Consider the following 20331-nt stretch of genomic DNA (forward strand, 5'->3'; position numbering starts at 1 on the left):
GGGCAGAACCTGGGTATGCAGAGTAGACCCACCAGGAGGAGGGGTCTGTGACAGCAGAGTGCGGAGGTGTGAGGGAGCAGGGTGTTCCGGGTCTGGTGAGCACACCAGGTCCAGACGGCCAGCCGAGGTAGCGGATGGAGGGAGGTGAGGCTGGAAGGCAGAAGTCCTTATATGCCAGGCTCCCTCTGGCCTAATGGACTGGTCTCTTAGAATGCATAGGTTAGGGGGAACCAGTGGCTTCATTGCTTAATACCCTTCCATGGCTCACTATGGCCCACCCAGGAGGCCCAAAGTATGGCCAGGCATTCAAGGCCCCATTTTGCAAACTCACCCTTATAGGGTCCCTTTGCTTTCCCAAGTGGGCATGCCCACCACACTCCAAACATACTATTCCCTTTTCCACCTTCAAGGCTTTGTTCTGTTTCCCTACCCCAAAACACATTTTTACCCAGCCTCAAAAGTCCAGCTAACGGCCTCAGCCTTTGGGAAGTTTCCAGTGGAATGGGCCTTCTCCCACTTTTGAACTCCCAGAGCTCTTTAATTAGGTTTTTTCACATACCGCTTAGCCCAGCCAGTCTGATGGGGGCGGGGGGGCAGTGATATGTGGATATACCTGGGCTTTGGAGCCAGTCGTATCTGGGTTCAAATTCTCCCTCTGCTGCTCACTAGCTGTGTGACCTTTAGCACATAATTTGACCTCCCCTTGACATTTTCTGACCTATAAAATATGAACAAGGACTCACATGAGTCTTACATGTAGTTATATGTACAAAGTTCTGGGTCCATAGTAGGCCTTCATGAGCTGTCTCAATTTTTGTTGTTCAAAGTATGACTTATGCCCATCTCACCTTCTGTGAGTTCAGGCCAGGTAGGGACCATATCTATCTTTTTTTAGCCCAGTTCCCTAGTGCCTGACACACAGTAAGAGATTTTTAAGGGCTGACCTATCAGTTTTTCTGGACCTACTTTCCTCACCCTGACGCACCTGGGGGTAGGCCCTGGTGGCCCCACACCTGCTCCCTGAGGCTGACCCGGTAAGCTGCTAGGTGCCAGCATCCAGCATCAATAAATTACTGGCAAGTTCAGGTGACAGGACAGATCCAGTGTCAGCTTCCTCTGTGTCCTGCAGGAAGGCTCAGGCCTTGCGGAATCCCCCTCTGTGAGCTTCCCCCACCAAGGACTCCAGCATAACAAAGTTGCTCACAGGGCCCCTGCTGTGTGCTAGGCCTGGTCTGGGTACTTTGCACTACATTTGATTGACGTTTCCAGTTGATTCTGCAAAGGAGGTACTAGCTCCATTTTATAGATGAGGAAACTGAGGCTCAACAAAGGGTAGTGACTTGTGAGACAAAATAACAGAAAGAAAGAAAAGCCTCCTTCTTTTCCAATTTGACATAAATCTTCTTGGGTCTCATTTCAATCTTTAATTATAATTAACACACAAACTTAAGGTTTCTTCATTCATTCATTTGTTCAACAACTGTGTGTTAAATACCTACTATGTGTGAAGCTGTTCTGGATGTTGGAGAGACTGCAGTCAGTATGACAGAATTCCCTTCTGTCTTTTGGAACATTCCAGTGCCTGAGATGAACAGAGGTGAGAAAAGTACATATTATCGTGGAAGGTCGTGCTGAGTCTGGAGATGAATAAAGCAGGACAAGGGATAGAGAGTCACCAGAGAACTATTTTCAAAAGGGTGGTCAAGAAGAGGTCCTGTGGGGAGGTGACACTGGAACAAAATTCCGTATCTCTTTACGCTTTCCTTTCTATAAAAGGGAGATGCTAGACTCAAGGAGTTCTCACACTCTGCGGAGTGGGCAGGAGGTTTTCCCATGGGGTTGTGGCTTCACAAGCACCATGGTATGGGCCACTGTAGGTTGGAGACATTTTCTTTCTTCCCCTTCTCTTTGCCCTGAGCACCTCTGTCCAAGGAACCCTTAGGTTAGGGCTTCTCAACTGCAGTATTGTGTGGTCAGAGCATACGACTACATATGGACTGGCTGGGGAAAGCCTAGGGGTCTGGGAGGAACATGGAAGCCTTCCAGCCAAACTGAAGGGTCAAGAAGCTTTCTGGGTGAGGGAGACCTGTGGGGACCTGAGTCACTGAGCCCACTCCAGGGCAGGTGGGGACCACCTCATGTCTGAGTTGCAGGCATTTCTGTTCAGCTGGGCCCAGAACTCAGTGACAAGCAGGTGACCTGGCCAAACCAGGCAAAGGTCAGGTGCCCCTGTATCCGTGGCCCTAAGCCTCTTCCCTTCTGTGGGACTCAGTTTACCCATCTGTAAAAGGCAGAGTTTGGACTGTATACTCTCTGTAGACCCTTCATCATTAACCACTTGCTAGCCAGTACATTGCTGTTGGTATTGGAAGTGGATCTGAGCCCTGGGGGTCTGAATTTCCTGTGCTTCAATCCAAGTCTCCCTTGGACATCTGGACTAAGGGTAAAAATAAATGAATGCAGGTGATCCATTGACCTTTCAGCAGGGGTCTGGAATGGGAAAAAGCAAGGAGCAGTTGCCCCCTATGACCAGGACTGTCCCACCCCAACCCAAGCTGGACATTGTGAGAAACTTACCTACCATTCATCATGCTCTGGGGCAAGACCCCTTCTGAACGATACCGCTGGCATGAACAGGCCAGAACCAGGGAGCTGTTTCCACAGAGGTGGGGATGGGCTGCAGTTGGCCATTCTCACTCCTCAGCTGAGCCACCTCCACTTTTCCCCCAGTACTTCTTGGGGCAAGAGGCTGAGATGTGCCTGGTATAGACTGAGCTGACACATGGATGGAGGCACCCAAGACCTCTGGACACTAGGCCCCCTGACCACAGAGCCCTGGGCCACTGTAGCTGCCCTCCACTCTTCATTCCTCTCTACCCCTTGGTCTCTGCCCTATTTAGAACTCAGCAGCGTCTTCCCATCACATCTAGAATACAGTCCAAAGTTTTTTCACATTATCCTGACTGCCAAGCCCTCCTCACTTGCTTCACTCCAGCCACACTGGCCTCCTTTCAGCTTCTGGAAAATGCTCATCTCTTTCCCATCTTAGGGCCTTTGCACATGCACATCCCTTGGCCTGGAATGCTCTTCCCTCAGAACAGAACATGGATGGCTCCTTGTCACTGAAGTCACTGCTCAAATCTACTTCCTCAGAGGGGTCTTCCCTGATCCTCCTAAGAAAAGCAGTCCCTCCTGTCCATTTGTTGTTAACAGGAAGTCCCTGTTTCCATCACAGCCCTTTCCCTAAGCTGTAATTATTGATGGTCGGCTTGTTTAATGGCCATCTTCCCGACCCATCCGTGAGCTCCGCAAAGGCAGGACCTTCAGTATCCCATGGCTATATCCTCAGCACCTGGTACATAATGACTGCTTAAGAAATGATTGTCGAATGAATGAAACACAAAAAAGTTATCAACAATGCTCATCTTCCTCCTTGAACGCTTTGCAGCCTCTGTGAAGGAGAAAATGGCATTTACTGGGCATCTGTTATATGCCAGGCACTCTCATATATATTATTCTGTTGAATATTTACACCCATGACAACCTGTCCATTACATAGATGATGAAGTTGGGGTTCAGTGACCAGTCTGCAGTCACATGGCAAAGGATGGACTGATGGATTCCTTAAGCTGGGAAACAACCAACTTTGTGGGCATGAAGAATGCCATGGCAAATAATAGTCAGGATTCAATTCCAAGTCTGTTTGACTCTACCCAAAGCCTATATTCTTTTCCCTACACTACACTATACCTCTGCCACACTAGAACTCAGCCCAAGACTGACCACCAGGTTTTTAGGTTCCAAAGGCAGGTAAAGACCCGGATTGCATGGAGAGATGGCCTGGCTTAGTGGTTATTGAAGTGGGTCTTGGAACTAGATAAAGACCCAGGTCAAAGGGGAGGCCCCATTACCTTGCAACCAGGGCACCCCTGCTGGAAGTGATCATTAGCATTGCTGGGCTAGAGTACCTGTGGTCTCAGGAAAGAGTCAGCTGTGGGAATAAGTGTCAAGGGATGTATTGGAAAAGTCAGGATATGAGCATTTGAATCACAGAGAAGCCCCTGAACTGCTGGGGTTGGGTGGACTTTGGGGGGTACCTTCCCTCTCTGAGCCCCAGTGGTCATCTGAAAAATGGGCATGCCAGCATGAAATCATAAAGAGCTCTTGGGAAGATAAAGAGGAAAAATGACTGTAGAGTTGTTGGTGTATATAAAGTAACATGGAAATGTAAATTATCTAAAAATAAATCTCTTATGTGAAATGTAGAGAGAGGTTGGGGCCTCTCTTGAGAAGACCTCTTGGGTTCTCTCATCATTTATTGGCACCTACTGTGTGCTAGGTGCTGTGCTAGGGCCTGAACATATAGGGATGAGTCAAACATGGGCCCTGAGCATCTGTAGCTCCCTGTGGAAGTGAGCCAGGCCCATACAATGTGGGGATTCCTCCCAGCAGAATGGCAGGGGGAGACTTCATGTGTGATGTGGTAACAGAAGCCAGACAGACCTGAGCTGAAACCCCTCTGTCATCCCTGCATGAACTTGAGTAGGTCAGGTCAGTTCTCCAAGCCCTAAGCCTTCATCTGTAAAATGCGCTCCTCCCCTCTGCCTCTCAGAGTTGCCAGGATATGGTACACTGTTGGTCCCAGGGTTGGGGACCTTAGGGTAGAGGTAGCCAGGAGTTCCTAGGAATAATATGGCCCTGCATTGGCTAAAATCTGGGCCTCAGGCTTGGGTGGTGACTTGCCTGAAGAAGTGGCCTGGGGATATGGGGGTGGACCCCAGGGAACAGCAGGGAGAAAAGCAAAGTAATTTCTCACCACCTGTTAAGATTGGAGGGCAAAAATCCTGGGGAATGGGCCTGTGCCTTTATTTATGTCAGTAATTTCATTAAGGTGGAGGAGGTTTGCTCTACCCAAGGTCAGCCCTGCCTAAGGAGGAGGGGGATGGTGGGGCCACCTGAATTTACTCAGCGAGAGATTCTAGGCCTAGGTGCACCCAGGAAGGCAAGGTATCATAGTATGAATTTGTGGGCGTGTTGAGTGTCGCCTGAAGCCCCGGTGGGGTTGGCCTGAGTGACGCCACCACCCAATGTCAATGACTTCCCCGGGGCCTGGGACTGTCCCGGAGCAGAGGCCCTGGCAGATGCAAGGCCGGCCAAACTTCGGGGAATTCGGGGTGAGGTGAGAGGGAAGTTTAGGGGCCCCGAAGGGCAGCGGTTTGGGGTTCCCCCGGGAAACACTGCTCTTCTGTTGCCGGCTCGCACCGGAGAGATCAGGCCAGTTGCGGGAGGGAGGGAAGGAAGGCGGCCTGTCCAGTACAGCCCGCGCCGGGCTAAAATAGGGTGGGGCTGCCCGGGGAGACTGGGACAGGACGGGCGGGGTCTGCGCCCTACTCTCTGCGAGATCGCCAGGTCCCGGCGGAGCGCGGCCTGCGAGGCTCCGGGCCAGGCCGGGCCAGAGGGAACTCGGTCCCTAGGCTGGGCACTGCGCGCCTGCGGCTCCTGCACTCCCGGCGGCTGCGGGTGCGGCAGCCCCGGCGCCCCCAGGGGCCGGGCCGGGGCGGGGTCTGGGCCCCGCGGGCGGGCGCAGAGGTGGGGGGGCGGTGGCGAAGGCTGCGACGCTCTAACAGGTGGGATCCCGCGGCGTGGTGGAGGCGGACGCGGGGAGGAGGAGGAGGAAGAGCAGCGAGCGGTAGCGGGAGCTTGAGCAGGAGCAGGATGAGCCGCGCGAGCTGACAGCCACCGCCGCCGCCGCCCGCGCCCAGGCTCGGTCTCGCTCCCCGCGCCCGGAGCCGCTCCCCGCCTCCCGCCTCCCCCGGCCGCCCGCGGGGCGGCCCGCCCCCTCTGCACCTCCGGGCCCGGAGCAGCCTCCATCGCTCCCGCATCCCGGCCGGGGGGAGGAGGAGGCGGAGCAGGAGGCGAGCCGGAGCCGCCGCCGCCAACGCCGCCGCCGCCGCCCGAGCAGGACAGAGCGCGCCGCAGCCCCGCGCGTCCGGCCGCCGCCCGTGCCCATCAAGCAGCCGCGCCGGAGCCACGCCGCGGGACAGTCCGGGCTGCGGCGCGCCCCGGCCCGGCCCAGCCCAGCCCAGTCTCGGCACCGGGCGGCCCGGCTGCCGGCCCGCCCCCGAGGGCGCCGGGCGCGGCGGGAGGATGCCGAAGCCGACGCTGCTGCTGCGCGGGGGCTGGGAGCGCGAGCGCAGCCCCGGGGACTCGGAGCTGGGCCGCCAGTTCCGGGACTGGTGCCTGCGCACCTACGGCGACTCGGCCAAAACCAAGACGGTGACACGCAGCAAATACCAGCGGATCGCCGAGGTCCTGCAGGGCGGCGGCGGGACCAGCGCGGGCAGCGGCCCGGCGGCGGGCGAGAAAGGCAAGTTCCAGTTCTGGGTGCGCTCCAAGGGCTTCCGCCTGGGCAGCGGCCGGGAACCCAAGATGGGCCAAGTGGTGTATGTGCCGGTCAAGACGGGCTCGGTGAGTGCGCGCGCGGCGGCCGCGGGCCGGTCCCGCCGCGGGGCTCGGGGCGGGCGGGGGCGGGCTGGGGGTGTGGATGTGTGTCCGAACGTGTGTCCCTGAGGTTGTCCCTGAGTCTGGCCCGCCCGAGACTCACGAGTCCCTGCTCGCGCGCCCGCCCGGGCCGCCCGGGCAGCGCTCCGGGTTCGGGGCGTCCCTGCCCCCCTCTGCGCTGCTGCTGGGGCTGTGTCTGTGCCTGGCGGGCTGTCCCGGGTTGCTCACCCCAGCATGTTCCGTCCTCCCGTCCCCTCCCCCCGCCAGCAGGCGGCTGCTCCGAAGCCCGAGTCTCCCCCCCACCCGCCCGCCCCGGGGCTGCCTGTCCCGGGCGCCTCGCGCTCCCGCCCCCGGGCCGGCTGGGCGGTGTGTGTGGAGGGTGGTGCCGCGGGGGGAAGGGGGGGTAGGGGCAGCCACGGGACGGGGAGTCCACTTGGCTTCCCAGAGCCAGGGGAGGGGGCCTGCCCGGGCACAGTCTTCCCGACCCCACCCGGGGCTGGCCCGGGGAGGGGCGGCCCGAGCCGCAGCCTGGCGCAGGAGCAGCCTCGTGCGGGTGGGTGGGGCGCCCCCTCCGCCCCCCGGGCCCCTAGCTCCCCCTCCCTGGGACGGGGGCGGCCTGACCTATCCATCCCCTCCCCTCCCCCGTCCCCGGGGCCGGCCCGGTCCGGGAGGGGTGGCTTGGGGAAGGGGGCGGGGAACCGCAGCCGCCTGGAGGGAGGAGGCAGGCGGCCGGGCGGGGGCGTCCCCTCCGGCCCGGGGCGCCCTGGAGAGGGCGTGCGGCGCGGGCCCCGCGGCTCCCCCGCCGGGACCTCATTGTTCTGCAGCGGGTGGGGGCTGGGGGGGTGGGTGCTCCCGGGGCGCTGCTGAGCTTTGAACTTTCCGTCGCGGAGACCCTCCATTAGTGCGTTCAACCCCTGGTAGGGCCGGGCAGAGCCGGCCTCCCTCCCTGCCCCCCTCGTTCCCTCCTCGGCCTCGCCCGGCCCGAGCGAGCGAGCGGGGCCGCCCCGCGCCGGCCTCCCTCCGTCGCTCGCTCCCCCGCTCCCCCCTCCGTGCTCCTCCCCCGTCCGGCTCGCCCGCCCCGCGCTCAGCCCTGTCCCCGGCCGGAGCGGGCTCTTCACACACAATTGATTCGGTCGTTACGAAAAGTGCACTTGTCCCCTCCCCCTCCCCCTCCGGCGGCCGCCCGGGCCCGGCCCGCCGGGTGAAGGGGCCGTGCGGGAGGGAGGAAAGAGCCAGGGAGCGAATCCGGAGGCGCCTCCCCCCGGTGCCCAGGGGACGGGGCTGCAGGCCGCGGGGAGTGGGGAGCCGTGAGCACGGAGGGCGGGCGGCCCATCTGCGAGGAGCGCTGATAACCGCGCTGCTGCCGCTGCGGCCGCCAGCAGCCCATCTGCGCCGCTGCCGCCTCCGGCCGGACCCAAAACAGGGGGCCGGACGAGGGGTGCGCCAGGGCCGCATTCCCAGAGGGGGAGGCTGGGGCAGTGTCTCACCCCGCGCGAGTAAGGCCCCCCTCCGCCTAAAATTAGTGCCCTCCCCCAAACACAAGGAGTCTGGGTCATTGTCCCCTCCCCCATCGAGTCAGGGACCCCCTCCCCCAGCCCAAATCAGTGCCCACTTTCCCACTTGCAGAGTATGGCTCATTGCCTCTTCCCAGTTTAGGTCGGCCCTCCCCACCCTGCCAGTTCTGTACTCCCACTCCATTCTCCCTATCTTGGGCTAGTGTCCCCAGCCTAAGTGTGGTTTTTGAGGTTAGTGTCCCACCAGATGGTTGGCTAGTCTGTGGCCACTACCCTGGGTCAGTGCCCCCAGCCATCCAGGCTTCCCAGGTCAGCTAGTGCCCCCCACTCCATCCTCGTTGTCCCAACCCAGGGAGTCTTGGTCTGTGGCAGGAGCCCCCACTCCACCCACTCCTGGAGTTGGGTGGCAGGTGACCCTCAGACCTGGCATTTGGCCCACTGGTTCTCTGTGTGGGTCAACCTCTCCCCTAGGTAGTGGGCATCACGAGACAATCTCCCGACCCTCTTAGCTGCACAGCTGTCAAGGCGGAGCAAGCACACACACACACACCCAGGCCACATGCAGAAATCAGGTGGAAGGCCTGGGCTCCAGGTCCTGCCAGTCCATCCAGTCTCTTCAGACCCTGTATGAGGCCCATGCTGACCCCTCTGACAGCAGGGGCTTCAAAAGCCTGCACCCTGGCTCCCCATCAATAATAAGCCTTCCCTAAGGGCCTACCTGCGAGGCACATAAAGGGGACCCAGGCATCCCTGCCCAGGCTTCCAGCAGGACGACAAATGCAACAGACCAGACGTGCCCTGCTCCGACAGCCGGCCCCTCCAGCTTCCATGCCCACCTTCTTGGCCTGCTGGTCCCTAGAGAGGCTGTTAGTTACCTACCACTTGCCCAGCCAACTAGAGCCAGCCACAGGAGATGCCCCTAGTCCTGTTACCCCCGTCTCCAAGCACCTTCCTGGGGCTCAGTTATTATTTTTATATTTCCATTTTCCTTTTCACTGATCTAAGAGACCAAATCCTGCTGGGAATTCTGGGGTAGCCACATCCTTGTCCTGGGAGGTGCTGAATGGGACCTTCTTTGTAAGGTGCAAAGGACATCCCCAAACCTTCACTAGTCTACACACACACACACACACAATTAAAGTGATTGCCTCTGGTGGCATTTGGGAGAGATCCTGTAGTTTTATCTTGGGTGGGTTTTTGTGAAGGTCATTGGGCTGCAAACCTTTGTCCAAGGCATTTGTGTAGCACCCACAGCCTTGTGGTAGGTACTGGGTTGGGGTAGGTCAGACTGGTGCCAGCTCCTGGGGCACCCAGCTGGTGAGGGAGGTGGGCATAGCTGAGGATATGATAAAACCACGGAGACACCAAGAGAGAGCAGATAGGGGAAGGATTTCAGGAAAGAAAGAATGTGGAGTTGGGTCATCCAGCAGCTGAACAAGGATCCCGGGCATGGTCTCCATCCCCAGGGTGGCCATGGTGTGTCATTTCTCTTCCATGTTGTTCTGTGGCTGCCCCTCCCAGGGCCCCCTTTCCTCCTCCCACAGCCATATGCGGTGCTGTGGTCGGGCCCTTCCCTAGTCCCGGCCGCCCCGGGTCGATGATCTGACACCACTTGTCCTGTCCCATCTGGCCCTGAGCTTTTCTGGGTGTGTGTGACAAAGGCTTAATCTGTCCAACGGGCCCAGGGCGGAGAGGAGGGCGAGGGGAATTACACTCTGCCGGGGCCTCCCGCAGCTGGGGCCCGAGTGGGGGGCGGGGCGGGGCGGGGGTCGAGCCCAAGCCGGGCGTGGGGGGAGCGGCAAGTTGGTCTTCAGTTTGCAGGTTGTCACAGGAAATAGAAGTGGAGGCGGAGGGCTGAGGGCGGGGGGGAGGGCGGAGTCCTCCACCACCAGCAACACGGGGCGCTCATGGGGATAAGATCTTTTTATGACAAGAGCCAGCCGGGGCCTCCTGACTGGGCAAAGCCTGGTTAGGATTTATTATTTCTTGGGTTTCGCCTGCTCTGGCTGTCTTCCGTGGGCTGCCAAGCTGGGGAAGTAAACCCCTTGGAGGCAAGACCCTCTGATACAGCTCTTTCCTAGGCTCTCAGAGTGGGGCTGTCGCTGGAGCCTGCAAGGGCCACAGGTTATGTCTGGCACGGCCCCCCCGGGCCATCTGTCAGCTCCAGAGACCAGAGAGCCCCAAGGCTCCTTGGAGACTGATGTTCTCAGCCCAGCTCTACCATCTTCCAGATGGGAAAACTGAGGCCTCAAGAGAGGAAGTTTCTGTTGATAGAGAGTCAGGACTGGCACAGAGATCTCTGTGCTCCACTGTGGCTTCTCTGTGGGCCCACTGCATGCCGAGAGTCCCCCATTAGAGCTCTGTTCCCTGGGGGGAAACACTTGGTCGCCAGACTCCACTCAACACCAGGCCCTTGCAAGCCGGACCCCAGGTGTTCATCTGGTCAAATTGACTAATGGTGGTCTTTTCTCAGTTTGCAGATGATGTTCATTCAGTACAGAGCATTTTCTCAGTCTTCAGTCTTTCTCCCCAGAGCTTTTGTGCAAACCTTTGGCACCTGTGGCCACTGGTCTGGGCGGGAAATGGCCTCTGAGTTAGCACATATGCTGTGACCTTCGGTTGAATACCTCAGTATTTCCTGCTCTTCTCCAAATTATCACCACAGTGAGCATTTCCAAGTCACTTACTGTATGCCTGTCTTAGTGCCAAGGTGCTGATACACACTGATCTGTCAAATTGCCACAGACCCCCTGAGGTCACTGCTGTTATTATTGCCATCCTCCAGATGAGAAAACTGAGGCCTTGGGGATTTAAAACTTGCCCAGGGTCACACCACTGACAGGGCAGGCCCTGACTTTGGGTGCCGCCTGTATGCATCTCCGTCCTGACCCTGCCTGTGTCTTGTAGCCCAATCCAGTTTGAAAGCATAGGTCCTTCATCATAAGCTTTCAGTCCATTACACTGTAGAATAATCCCTCTCATTAAGATGTCTATAATCACAGGCTGGTGCTTGAGGCAGGACTGGCTCTGTGTAAGATGTCAGGGAACTTTCCTGAGGCTCACTAAGACAGGTTTGGAGTGAGTAGAAGAGGGGAGGCCTCTGTCGCCCTGGGCCCTAGGGGACTTCCAGGGAGAAGGGTGACGGTGACGTCTGGCATGGGCCCCATCTGGATTTCTCACAGGTGGCAGAAGTGGGCTATTTTGTTAATTAAGCCTTGGTGATTCTGGTGAGTGTGGTCTCAGGGACTCCGGACTGGGAATGTGCAGGTGGGGCTGCATTTTGGAGCCTGGGTGATGCCAGATGATCAGCTCTGCCTTCCTGGAGCCTCCCCAGGGAGGTCCCAGGCTCTCTACACTGAGGGGTGGGGACAGCATGTCCCCTTCTTCTTTGGGTAAGACCTGGCAGGAACATCCTGTCTTTCATGGCCCCCACAGGCTTCCTTCCTGTCCCTGTGTCTGGGAATCAGAAGGCCTGTCTGAGACCCTATAAAGGCTGTAGGGAGGATGGAGGGTGGGGAGCTTGTGGCTCGGGGTGGCCCAGGGACCAAGGTTGAGAGTCTAAACCAGCCTCAGGCAAACCTGGGGTGCTCTTACCTTGGGGGCTGTGACACTGATTGAGGACTGTGCCTGTGAGTGTGCACTCTTGCGGTGGAGCATCGTGTGTGCACATGGAGGCTCCCAGTGTTCCCATGTGGATGTGAGTGTGCATGTTCCTGTACATGTGAAGGCTGAGGATATGTGTGTGCCTGGGGCAGTGTGTGTGTGTGTGTGTGTGTGTGTGTGTGTGTGTGTGTGTGTGTAGATGGCGGGGAGACCACATGCTTGTGAATGTGTGTGATTGTGAGCGCCTGTCTTGGCAGATGTGTGTGCACCTGGGGTGTGGGCACTGGCAGACCACGAGAGTGACTGTGTGTGCATGCACATGTTTAGGATCCTATGAGGAACCCTCTGGCAGTGCAGTGCTGACAGGAGTGTCTTTCATCATGACTGGGTGAGCCTGAGCTGCTGTCCTGGCGCCTGCTGCTCTTGGGGTCTCCACAGCTGCTAAAGCCAAATGTGAGGAGGGAGTGGACTTAAGAAATGGTGCCATGTCCCTGTCGCCATGACAGTGGTCAAGGTGGCTCCCCGTTTCCAGCTCTCCTGCTCCTGCTCCCCCTACTCCCTGCCTTACAAGGGCAGCAGGGCAAAGCTTATGAACCTATGGTGGCGCTTACCGAATCCAAGGCCAAGCATGAGGGGCAGTGGGTCCTTCTGGGAGAGGGGCTCTGAACTTGAAGTGAAGGGGCCAGGACTGATAGGATCCCAACTCAGCCACTTCCTTGCCACGTGACCTTAGGCAAGAAGCCTGCATGACCTGAGTCTCAGTTTCCTCATCTAGAAATGGGCTCCAAAGCCCCACTCCCAGGAGGCTTAGCAAACTGAAAAAGGCTCTGCTGTCATTTGAGGTCACTCTGCTAACTTGTGTCAAAGTCAGGCCTAGACGCAGGGCCCCGGAGCAGGAGAGGGAGCAGAAGGAAGCCAGGTGAGGGCCCACCGAGGTGGTGGCTTATTATAGCAAAGAAGGACTCATGGCTCCACGTTCTGCCCCTGGACCACCGTGCCATAGACACAAAGGGCAGGTGAAGGGCTTGGGGTTTCAAGCCACAGGGCCCTGGGTTCAAATGCCAGTTCTTCCCTTTCACCAGTTTGGCTTTAGTTTTCTCATCTGTAAATGGAGCTGATAATCCTATCTCCCTCACAGGACTGGTATAAAGGTAGTGCATTAATGCATGTAGAGCCTGAAGAACGTAGTAAGTGTTAGGAAATGTTAGCTGCTATGTGATCTCACTGATCTCAGTTTCCTCATCCAGAAAAAGGGGATGGTGATGAAATTGTCATGGATATTAAATGGGACAGTGGAAATAGAGGACCCAGCCAAGTCTCTGTGACACAGTAGGTGGGTAGCAACTATTAGTTCCCTAGAGATTGTGTCTGAGTCATTTCTGTGTCTCCAGTGATGTTGGAGTCCTGGTTAATATTGGATTGAATTGCACAGGACACCAGAAAAGTTGTGGCATGGGGCATAGGTGTGACATGGGCCTCTAGAACCAGGGACTTAAAACCTCATGGTCTCTTTCTGCCCTGGCTGGCTCCTGTGCTACTCTGAGCCTCAGTCTCCCTAGTTATTACACAGGAAAGCCTCCTCTGATCCCTCCTGCCTCTGAATCCCTTCCCAGTGCTGGGGGTGCCAGATCCCAGAAGTCAAGGAAAGGTGCTGGAGGGGTGAAGGTGGGGGCTTTACCAAGGCCTGTAGGCACTGGCCAGGTAGACAGGGAGAAGGAGGAGCCTCCTGAAGGCCTCTCCCCACCACCCGCCTCCAGCCCTGCCCTAGTCCCTGGCCAGGAACCTGAAGTCTGAGCCTTGGGACCTTAGAGTGAGGCTGTGTAATGACTACCTCCCTTGGGCAGGGCCTGAGCATATCTCCCATGTTGTCAAGCCCCTGCCATGTGCCAGACACTTTATTTTATTTAATCTTCCCTGGATTCTCTGAGGTCAGTGAGAATTTGGCACCAGAGAGGCCAGGGCAGCTGCTTGAGTTCCGCAGTGGCAGGATGTGGGCTTCTCGGTCGTCTGACTCTCTGGGCCCTGGAGTGTGGAAGCAGGGGTCCACAGGTACCCTAGCTCACCCCACCTTCCCACCCCAGGGTCATGGTGCCCTCATCTGAAGGCACTCCGCAGACACTTCCTAGAGCCTGAGGCAGCCCTCCTGCCTGCCCAGGCCCAGGCTGGTGGCAGTCAGGTGCCACCCCTGCCCCAGCCCCCTTCCCCTGGGTCTGAGCCCAGCTCCAAGCCTGGCCCAGCCAGGGCAAGCTTCAGGGACTAGGACAAAGGGCATTTGGGAGGCTGGGCCTGCCCTCTCCCCACAAGGTCATCAGCTCCCTCAGCCTCAGTCTTCTTGGCCAGCTTCAGTTGGGGAAACTAAGGCTGAGAGTGGCAGGAACTCACTCAAGGTCCCAGAGAGCACCAGAGCCGGGTGTGAGCCCTCTGGCTCCGAAGCCTTACTCGCTCGGTGGGTCCTTCGCTTACTCGCTCTCACTGGCTCTTCCACTGCCCTTCCTGTCACAGCAGCTCTGTCCTTCTCCACTTCGGGCCACTCCCGGGAGTCATTTCTCACGCGCTTCTCTTACTGCCCCCTTTCCCCATCCAGCCCTCTTGCAGGTCTTGTTGGCTCTGCCTTCAAATACATCTCAGGTCTTCCCTTCTCACGCCCTCCAGGGCCTGCGGCTTCACCCGAGCCTGGAGACACACCAGCCTCTGGGCTCCCTGCATCTGCTCTGGTGCCTCTGCCATCCCCTTTGGCCCACACAACCAGATGAAACTTTGCAAAAAGCAAATCAGATGTTCTCCCTACCCTGCTCAGAACCCTCCAAGACTCCCCTCACTCAAACCGAGAGCCAAAGTCTTTCCCGAAGGCCGTCCATGATCTTGGCTGCCCGCTGCCCTTAACACCCCCTGCCAGCCCCTTGCTCGTGCAGCCTCAACCACGTGGCCTCCCTGCTATTCCAGAAACTGCCAAACACAATCTTGCCCCAGCCTGAAACACTCTTCCCCAGATTTCTACATGACCAGTTCCCCTTTTCTGGGGCTTTGCTCAGATATCACCTCCTTAGAGATGCCCTCCCTGATCCCTCTGTCGGGATCACTTTAGGTCCCTTTGACCCTCTCCCCCACCCCTTTCCTACTTAATTTGTCTCCAAAGCCTACACCACCCTGCTGACATTATACATATATCTTACTAGGTTACACGTTTAGTGCCCCTAAAAGACTGTGAGCTCTGCTAGGGCAGACCAGTCTGTTTTGTTCACAACTGTATCCTCAGGGCCCAGAATAGCCCCTGCCCCTAAGGGACTGAGCCAGGTAGCAGATGCCTCAAAGCAGGAGCCTGAGAACCGCCCACGGTTCGGTTCCTACGCAGAGCCTCAGGCCCAATGCATCCTCCTGCCCCAAGGTGTCCAGGGAGTCCAAAGGGAGGCGACATTTGAGCTGGACCTTGAGGGCCAAAACGAATTTTTCAGCAAGAGCAGAACACAGGGAAGCTCATTCCAGGGGGTAGGAATGTGGCAAGAACTAGGAAGTGGGGCAGGTTTTGGCAGGGTCAACACAGACTGTATGAGGGTGACGGGAGCCACCTACCTGGAGAAGCGTGTCCTGCAGAACATTTGAAAACGGGGTGGGAATGGGCAAAAGGTCAGATCAGCTTGAGAGTGGCTGTAGGGTCCTGAGAGGATGGGCTGGTCAAATTAGCTGGGGCCAGATAGACGAGAAGGCTCTGGAAAGCCACTCAAGAGCTGGTGTATCACCATCAAGGAGGTCAAGGGATTTGTAGGAGGGTTTTTAAGTAGAGGGGAGCTAAGGTCAGATTTGGGTTTTAGAGGCAACCCTTGGAATGCTGTGGCAAGAGGGACATTGTTCCAGAGAAGGAAGAACCAGAGGCGGAGAAGTAGTTGCCACGGGAGAAGGTCGGCCTGGATGAAGAGGAGGGGCTGGCTCCTCTGTCCAATAAGAGGCTGAGTGGCTGGGACAGGGTGACGTGGGAGGACGGGCATGAGGTTGGCTTGAGGGTCACAGTTGATTTCAGTATTCTTGGGTGGAAAGAGGTGAGTCTAGGAAACCGGGAATGTAGATAGACACACTGATCTGGGGCAGAGGCCAGGGAGCAGAAGCCTAGAGCCGTGCTCAAGGCCAGCTGCGCGTGGCAGGGAGTGGCCACAGAGCAGACTGGATGACTCAGGGCTCAGTGGGGCCATGTGGGGTGTCGTCGTGTTTGCGGGGTCCCTGTCCCAGCCTGGAACCTTACCCACCCCACCTGGGACCGACACAGGCTCGGGGGAGGCCTGTGCTCGGGTGGATGACTCATCATTTTCTCAGCATCCCTGGGCTGGGGAAATGGTCGAGGAGACATGGGCCCTTCCTTTGGCAGGCTGGGCCCTGACTGAATGTGGGCGGTGGGAGAAAAACACACTTGGGCCTGGGGCCTTGTCTGAGAACATCCTTAGGGCACCTCCAAGAGCCCCGGCTCCCACAGTCTCGCAGTCCTCAGCCACCTTGGGGGGCCTCTATGGTCCCATCACACAGGTCAGCACACTGAGGCACAGCCTCTGCTGGGCACCCAGCCAAGTAACCACCTGGTGTTTCAGTTTCTTCATCTGAAAAATGGGTCTTAGGATTGTCCCTTCCCTGCAGGGTTGGTGCGGAGAGGAGGGAATTGTGCAGAGTTCTTAAATACTGGGATTATCATTTATCCCCACGTAAATGTAGGGATGTGGAGAGCTCTACCCAGGCCACAGTAGAGCAGCCGTAGGGAAGGCAGTGATAACACGGCCAGCAGCAGACCTGCATTTGGATCCTGGCTCTGCCATTGGTTTCCTGTTCCAGGTAAATGGCTTGCTTGCTCTGACTCCTGACTCCTTGTGTATGGTGCATGGTACCCCACACCCTGTGGGCTAGGTGAGAAGATGACATAAAACCAAGCCTGACAGGCAGGCCACAGAGTAGGGGCTGCTGCTCCATCCCAGGGTCCTTCGGAGGACCCCTGCCGCCAGGGTGAGGATCTCAAAACCAGATAGCTGTTAACCTCCCAGGCAAGGGTGCTTAGGAGGTGCTTTGTGGGGTGACAGGAAGCCTGGGCCTGGGGGTGGTGGGACCGGGGGGGAAGAGGCAGCTCAAAGAGCTCAGTCTGGGACGCTCCACGGGGGAGGGGGCCTCTCCGGGAGATCTGGCAGCTGGTACAGGAGCCGGCTGAGGGGCAGAGGGTTTTATGTTGAGTGCGAGGTCCCTGGAGGTCAGCAGAGGAGTGGGGAATGTGGAGGCAGGGGCTAGGTCCAGGCTCTTCCATTTACTGTTGCTCAATCTCTGGCAAGTCACTGCCCCCTCTCTGAGCCTCAGTTTCTTCATCTGTAAAATGGGGTGGTAATAGCTGTGGCTTTACTTATATCTCCCTTCTGTAGTACATTCTGTGCTATATAGATGCTATACTGTGTACTATATTCTGTAGTGTAGAAGCATCTGTACTAGGGTGTGGACATAGTCAAGCCTTCAATAAAAGGGAGCTATAATTAGGATTAGGATTAGGATTGAATCAATAACCCTAGAATCTGTGATGAGTATATGTGAAGCAGTGCTGCTAAGCCAAGCTTCAGAGCTCAGACCAGCCCGGTTTGAACTGAGCTCTGGGAATCACTAGTTGGATGACTTTGATAAAAGTCACTGTCCCTTCCTGAGCCTCAGTCTCCTCCTCTATAGAATGGGCCCATTGGTGTTACCCATCTCACAAGGTTGCTCTGGGTTGGTGATCAGAGACTCCATGTCAAGTGCCTGGCACAGGAAACAGTAGTTTTTCTCTACTTGTGTCTGTGATGTGGCCACTAGCAGTTAGACCTTGGGATATGGAGTCTGGGGCCGGCCTGGGAGATGCTGGAGCAGAGAGGTGCAGAAGGGGCAGTGGCTTGAGGGAGAAACAGGAGCATGTGCAGGAAACTGGAGGGGAGGCCTTCCAGAAGGAGGGCTGGCCAGTTGGGTCTTCCCCTGAGGATTGGCAGACCCTCCCCCCACCCACCCCCCGCCCCAGATCTGGCTGAGAGAAGACCTTGATGGAAGCCAGAAGGCAGAGGGAAGGCACTGAGCCAGAGCAGGTGGGAAGTAGAGGCGAGGGGTCCAATCAGAAGTTGGCTGTCAGGGAAGGAGGGTGAGGTCAGTGGGCTTCAGAGAGTCCAAGCTGCCCATTATGGGACTCAGAGTAGGCATGCTACCTAGGATAGAGAGCCCTGGGTTCAAATACTGCCTCACCAATCAGCTGTGCAACCTTAGACACTTTGCAACCTCTCTGCACCCCTATTTCCACATCTGTAAAAATGGGAAAGTAGTATCAACTGTCTCATAGGGTTGTGGTGGGGATAATTTGCAATACATAAAGTACTTAGTCAATGGCTGCTACTGAGCAAAACAATGACAGTTGTGACACAGCTAGTATTGACGCATGCTTCTGAAGAGCCAGGCACACTGCTGAACACTGTGCACGTGACTCCATGTGGTTGTCCAAACATGACTACCATTCTGATCCGCATCTTGCTTATGAGACTCAGAGGGGTTAAGTAACATGCCTGAGACTACACAGCTGGTAAGAGGCAGAGCAGGGGAGCTTGAGCCCATGCTGTCTAGAAGCATCATGTCTTCAACTCTCTTAGTCACCTATCCTCTTGATAGCAAGACTCCGGCCCTGGGGCCCCTGTGGTATCACGTGGACCTGGACAATGGTTCTTCCCGTGCTGCGGAGGCTGGCATGAATCTGTCTGGCCAAGCGCGCCAGCCCTGGGGCACACTGCTCAGGTACAAACAGTGTGGGCTGTCAGGGTTGACCCTTGGGGGTCACAGAGGGATTCTGTGGTTCAGGGAGGGCCAGGGTGTGGCATGGAGCCCCACAGCCAGCTGTCCAGGCAGCCGGGCAGGCAGCGTGCTGCCCTTCAGCTGGGGCAGGGGGAGTTTGTGCTCGCCAGCATGAGACGAGGCGTGGCTCCACACCCATGTCAGAGCCACCTGCCAGCAGCCCCAAGAGGAGGTGGGTGCCCAGGGATCAGGGATGGGCAGTGCTGAGGCAGGCCAGTGCTGGGAGAGGGTGCCACCGGGTCTGGGGAGGAGCTCAGGAGGGCTCTTATGAGGAAGTGAGCCATGCAGTGGGAGAGGAGGGGATAGAGCCTCTCAGGAAGGGGGAAGGGGCTCTGTGGACAAAGGAGCAGGGAGAGGTTTGTTTTCAAAGTAAGACACACACATGACTTGAAGGAACAACAGCAGCCCCCAAGGGCGGGGGTTGTCACCAACCCCCCACCTGTTCCCCCGGAGCCCACAGCAGTCCTGTCCGTCATGCATCCTCCCTGATATACTTGGCTCTGGAGCTGGGCTGTCTCGGTTCAAGTCCTAAGTCTGCCGTATACTCACTGTGTGACTCAGGCAACTTACTTAGTCTTTCTGTGCCTCTGTTTCTACATCTAAAAACTGGGGGTAATAATAGAACCTGCTTCTCTGGACTGCTGTGGGGCTCTAGAGCCCCGCAGAGGGCCGGCCAGAGGTTGAGCACACCTGGGCACTGAGTCTCTCTTCTGCTGCTGTGGCAGTTACTGTAATGATTGTGAATGGTAGTATATGCGCTGTGCATGTGGCTTAAATCCCCAGCTTCCCTTGCTGGTCCTGAAGCTCAATGTTCATGGCTTCATCCCATTTAGGCATGAGGCAGAGGGGAGAGGTCAGCCCAATGGCCTGAGATTTTGAGAAACACCTCTGACATGGAAGGGATCTCTGTCATCACAGGGACCTCAGGAGCTCGCCACTGCCTCATCTGGGACTTCTGGTTGGGGAATCTATCCCCTGCCCCTCAGCTGGGTACACGAGGTGGTAGTAGGGACAGGAGGGATGAGGGGGCTGTGGAGAGAGCCATTAGCCAGGCCCCAGAAGATGGGGTTTCACAACCCTCTCTGCCATATCTCAGCCCTACTGTTCTTGAAAAAGTTCCCAGCTCCCAGCCTTGGCCTCCTTATCAGGAAGGTGGTACCAGGCTGCCGTGCAGTCAGAAGACAAGGCAATGTCTCAGATGTTTTGGGGTTGTTCCAACAGGGACCCCACCTACAGGTCCCTGTCCTTGGGATTTACAATTGAATTGATGGTGTCATTGATAAGATCCCAGTCTTAATATGTATTAACATGCAGCTGAGAAGGAGCCAGCCCTGGATTCAAATCCTGGCTGTGCTTCTTAGTAGTTGAGTGGCCTTGGGAAAATTAACCTCTCTGGGCCTTAGTTTCCTCCTCTGTAAAATGGGCATAGCAGTAGAACCTAGTGTGTGGGGTTGTTAGACAAAGATAAGAGACTGAGCCTGGGGCCTGGCTCGTGAGAAGTCTCTGTGATTGGCAGCAGTTGCAATTATTTTAAGGAACATGGATGAATAGGAGAAACCACCAGCAAACAAATCACGGCTTCAGGCAGTCCATTCATTTGCTGATTTGTTCAGCAAACTTAGGCACCTGCTATGTACCAGGTCCTGTTCATTCAGGCCACAAAGATTTACTGAGCATCTACTATGTGCCAGGAATGGTGAATAGGACACACTTGATCTCTGGCTTCTCAGAGCTGGGAGACCCAGGTATCTGCAGTGGCTAGTAGGCATGGGGCAGCCTAGGGTCTTATGTGCCATCCAGCTGGTTAGCTCAGGCAGCCAGGCCCCTGTCCCCATTGTGCCAGCCTTGCTGAGCTCAAAGGAGTGGCTTCTGCCCAGCATCCCCATGCTAGTCC

At 56.9% G+C, this 20331-nt stretch overlaps 1 protein-coding gene across 3 annotated transcripts in view; it reads left to right on the forward strand.

Annotated features, from left to right (window-relative positions):
• The first annotated feature begins 6140 nt into the window (after positions 1-6140).
• Positions 6141-20331, forward strand: part of NOL4L (nucleolar protein 4 like) — a 121562-nt gene continuing 107371 nt past the window's right edge. For all 3 annotated transcript variants that reach the window (XR_005057623.2, XM_037004632.2, XM_037004633.2), the window contains exon 1: positions 6141-6468. Coding sequence is in view for 2 of the 3 variants with exons in the window: in XM_037004632.2 (XP_036860527.1) it covers positions 6148-6468 (321 nt within the window). In the remaining variant the exon portion in view is untranslated. The remainder of the gene's footprint in view (positions 6469-20331) is intronic.

This window comes from Manis javanica, chromosome 5 (assembly GCF_040802235.1).
Source record: "Manis javanica isolate MJ-LG chromosome 5, MJ_LKY, whole genome shotgun sequence".
Lineage (NCBI taxonomy): Eukaryota > Metazoa > Chordata > Mammalia > Pholidota > Manidae > Manis > Manis javanica.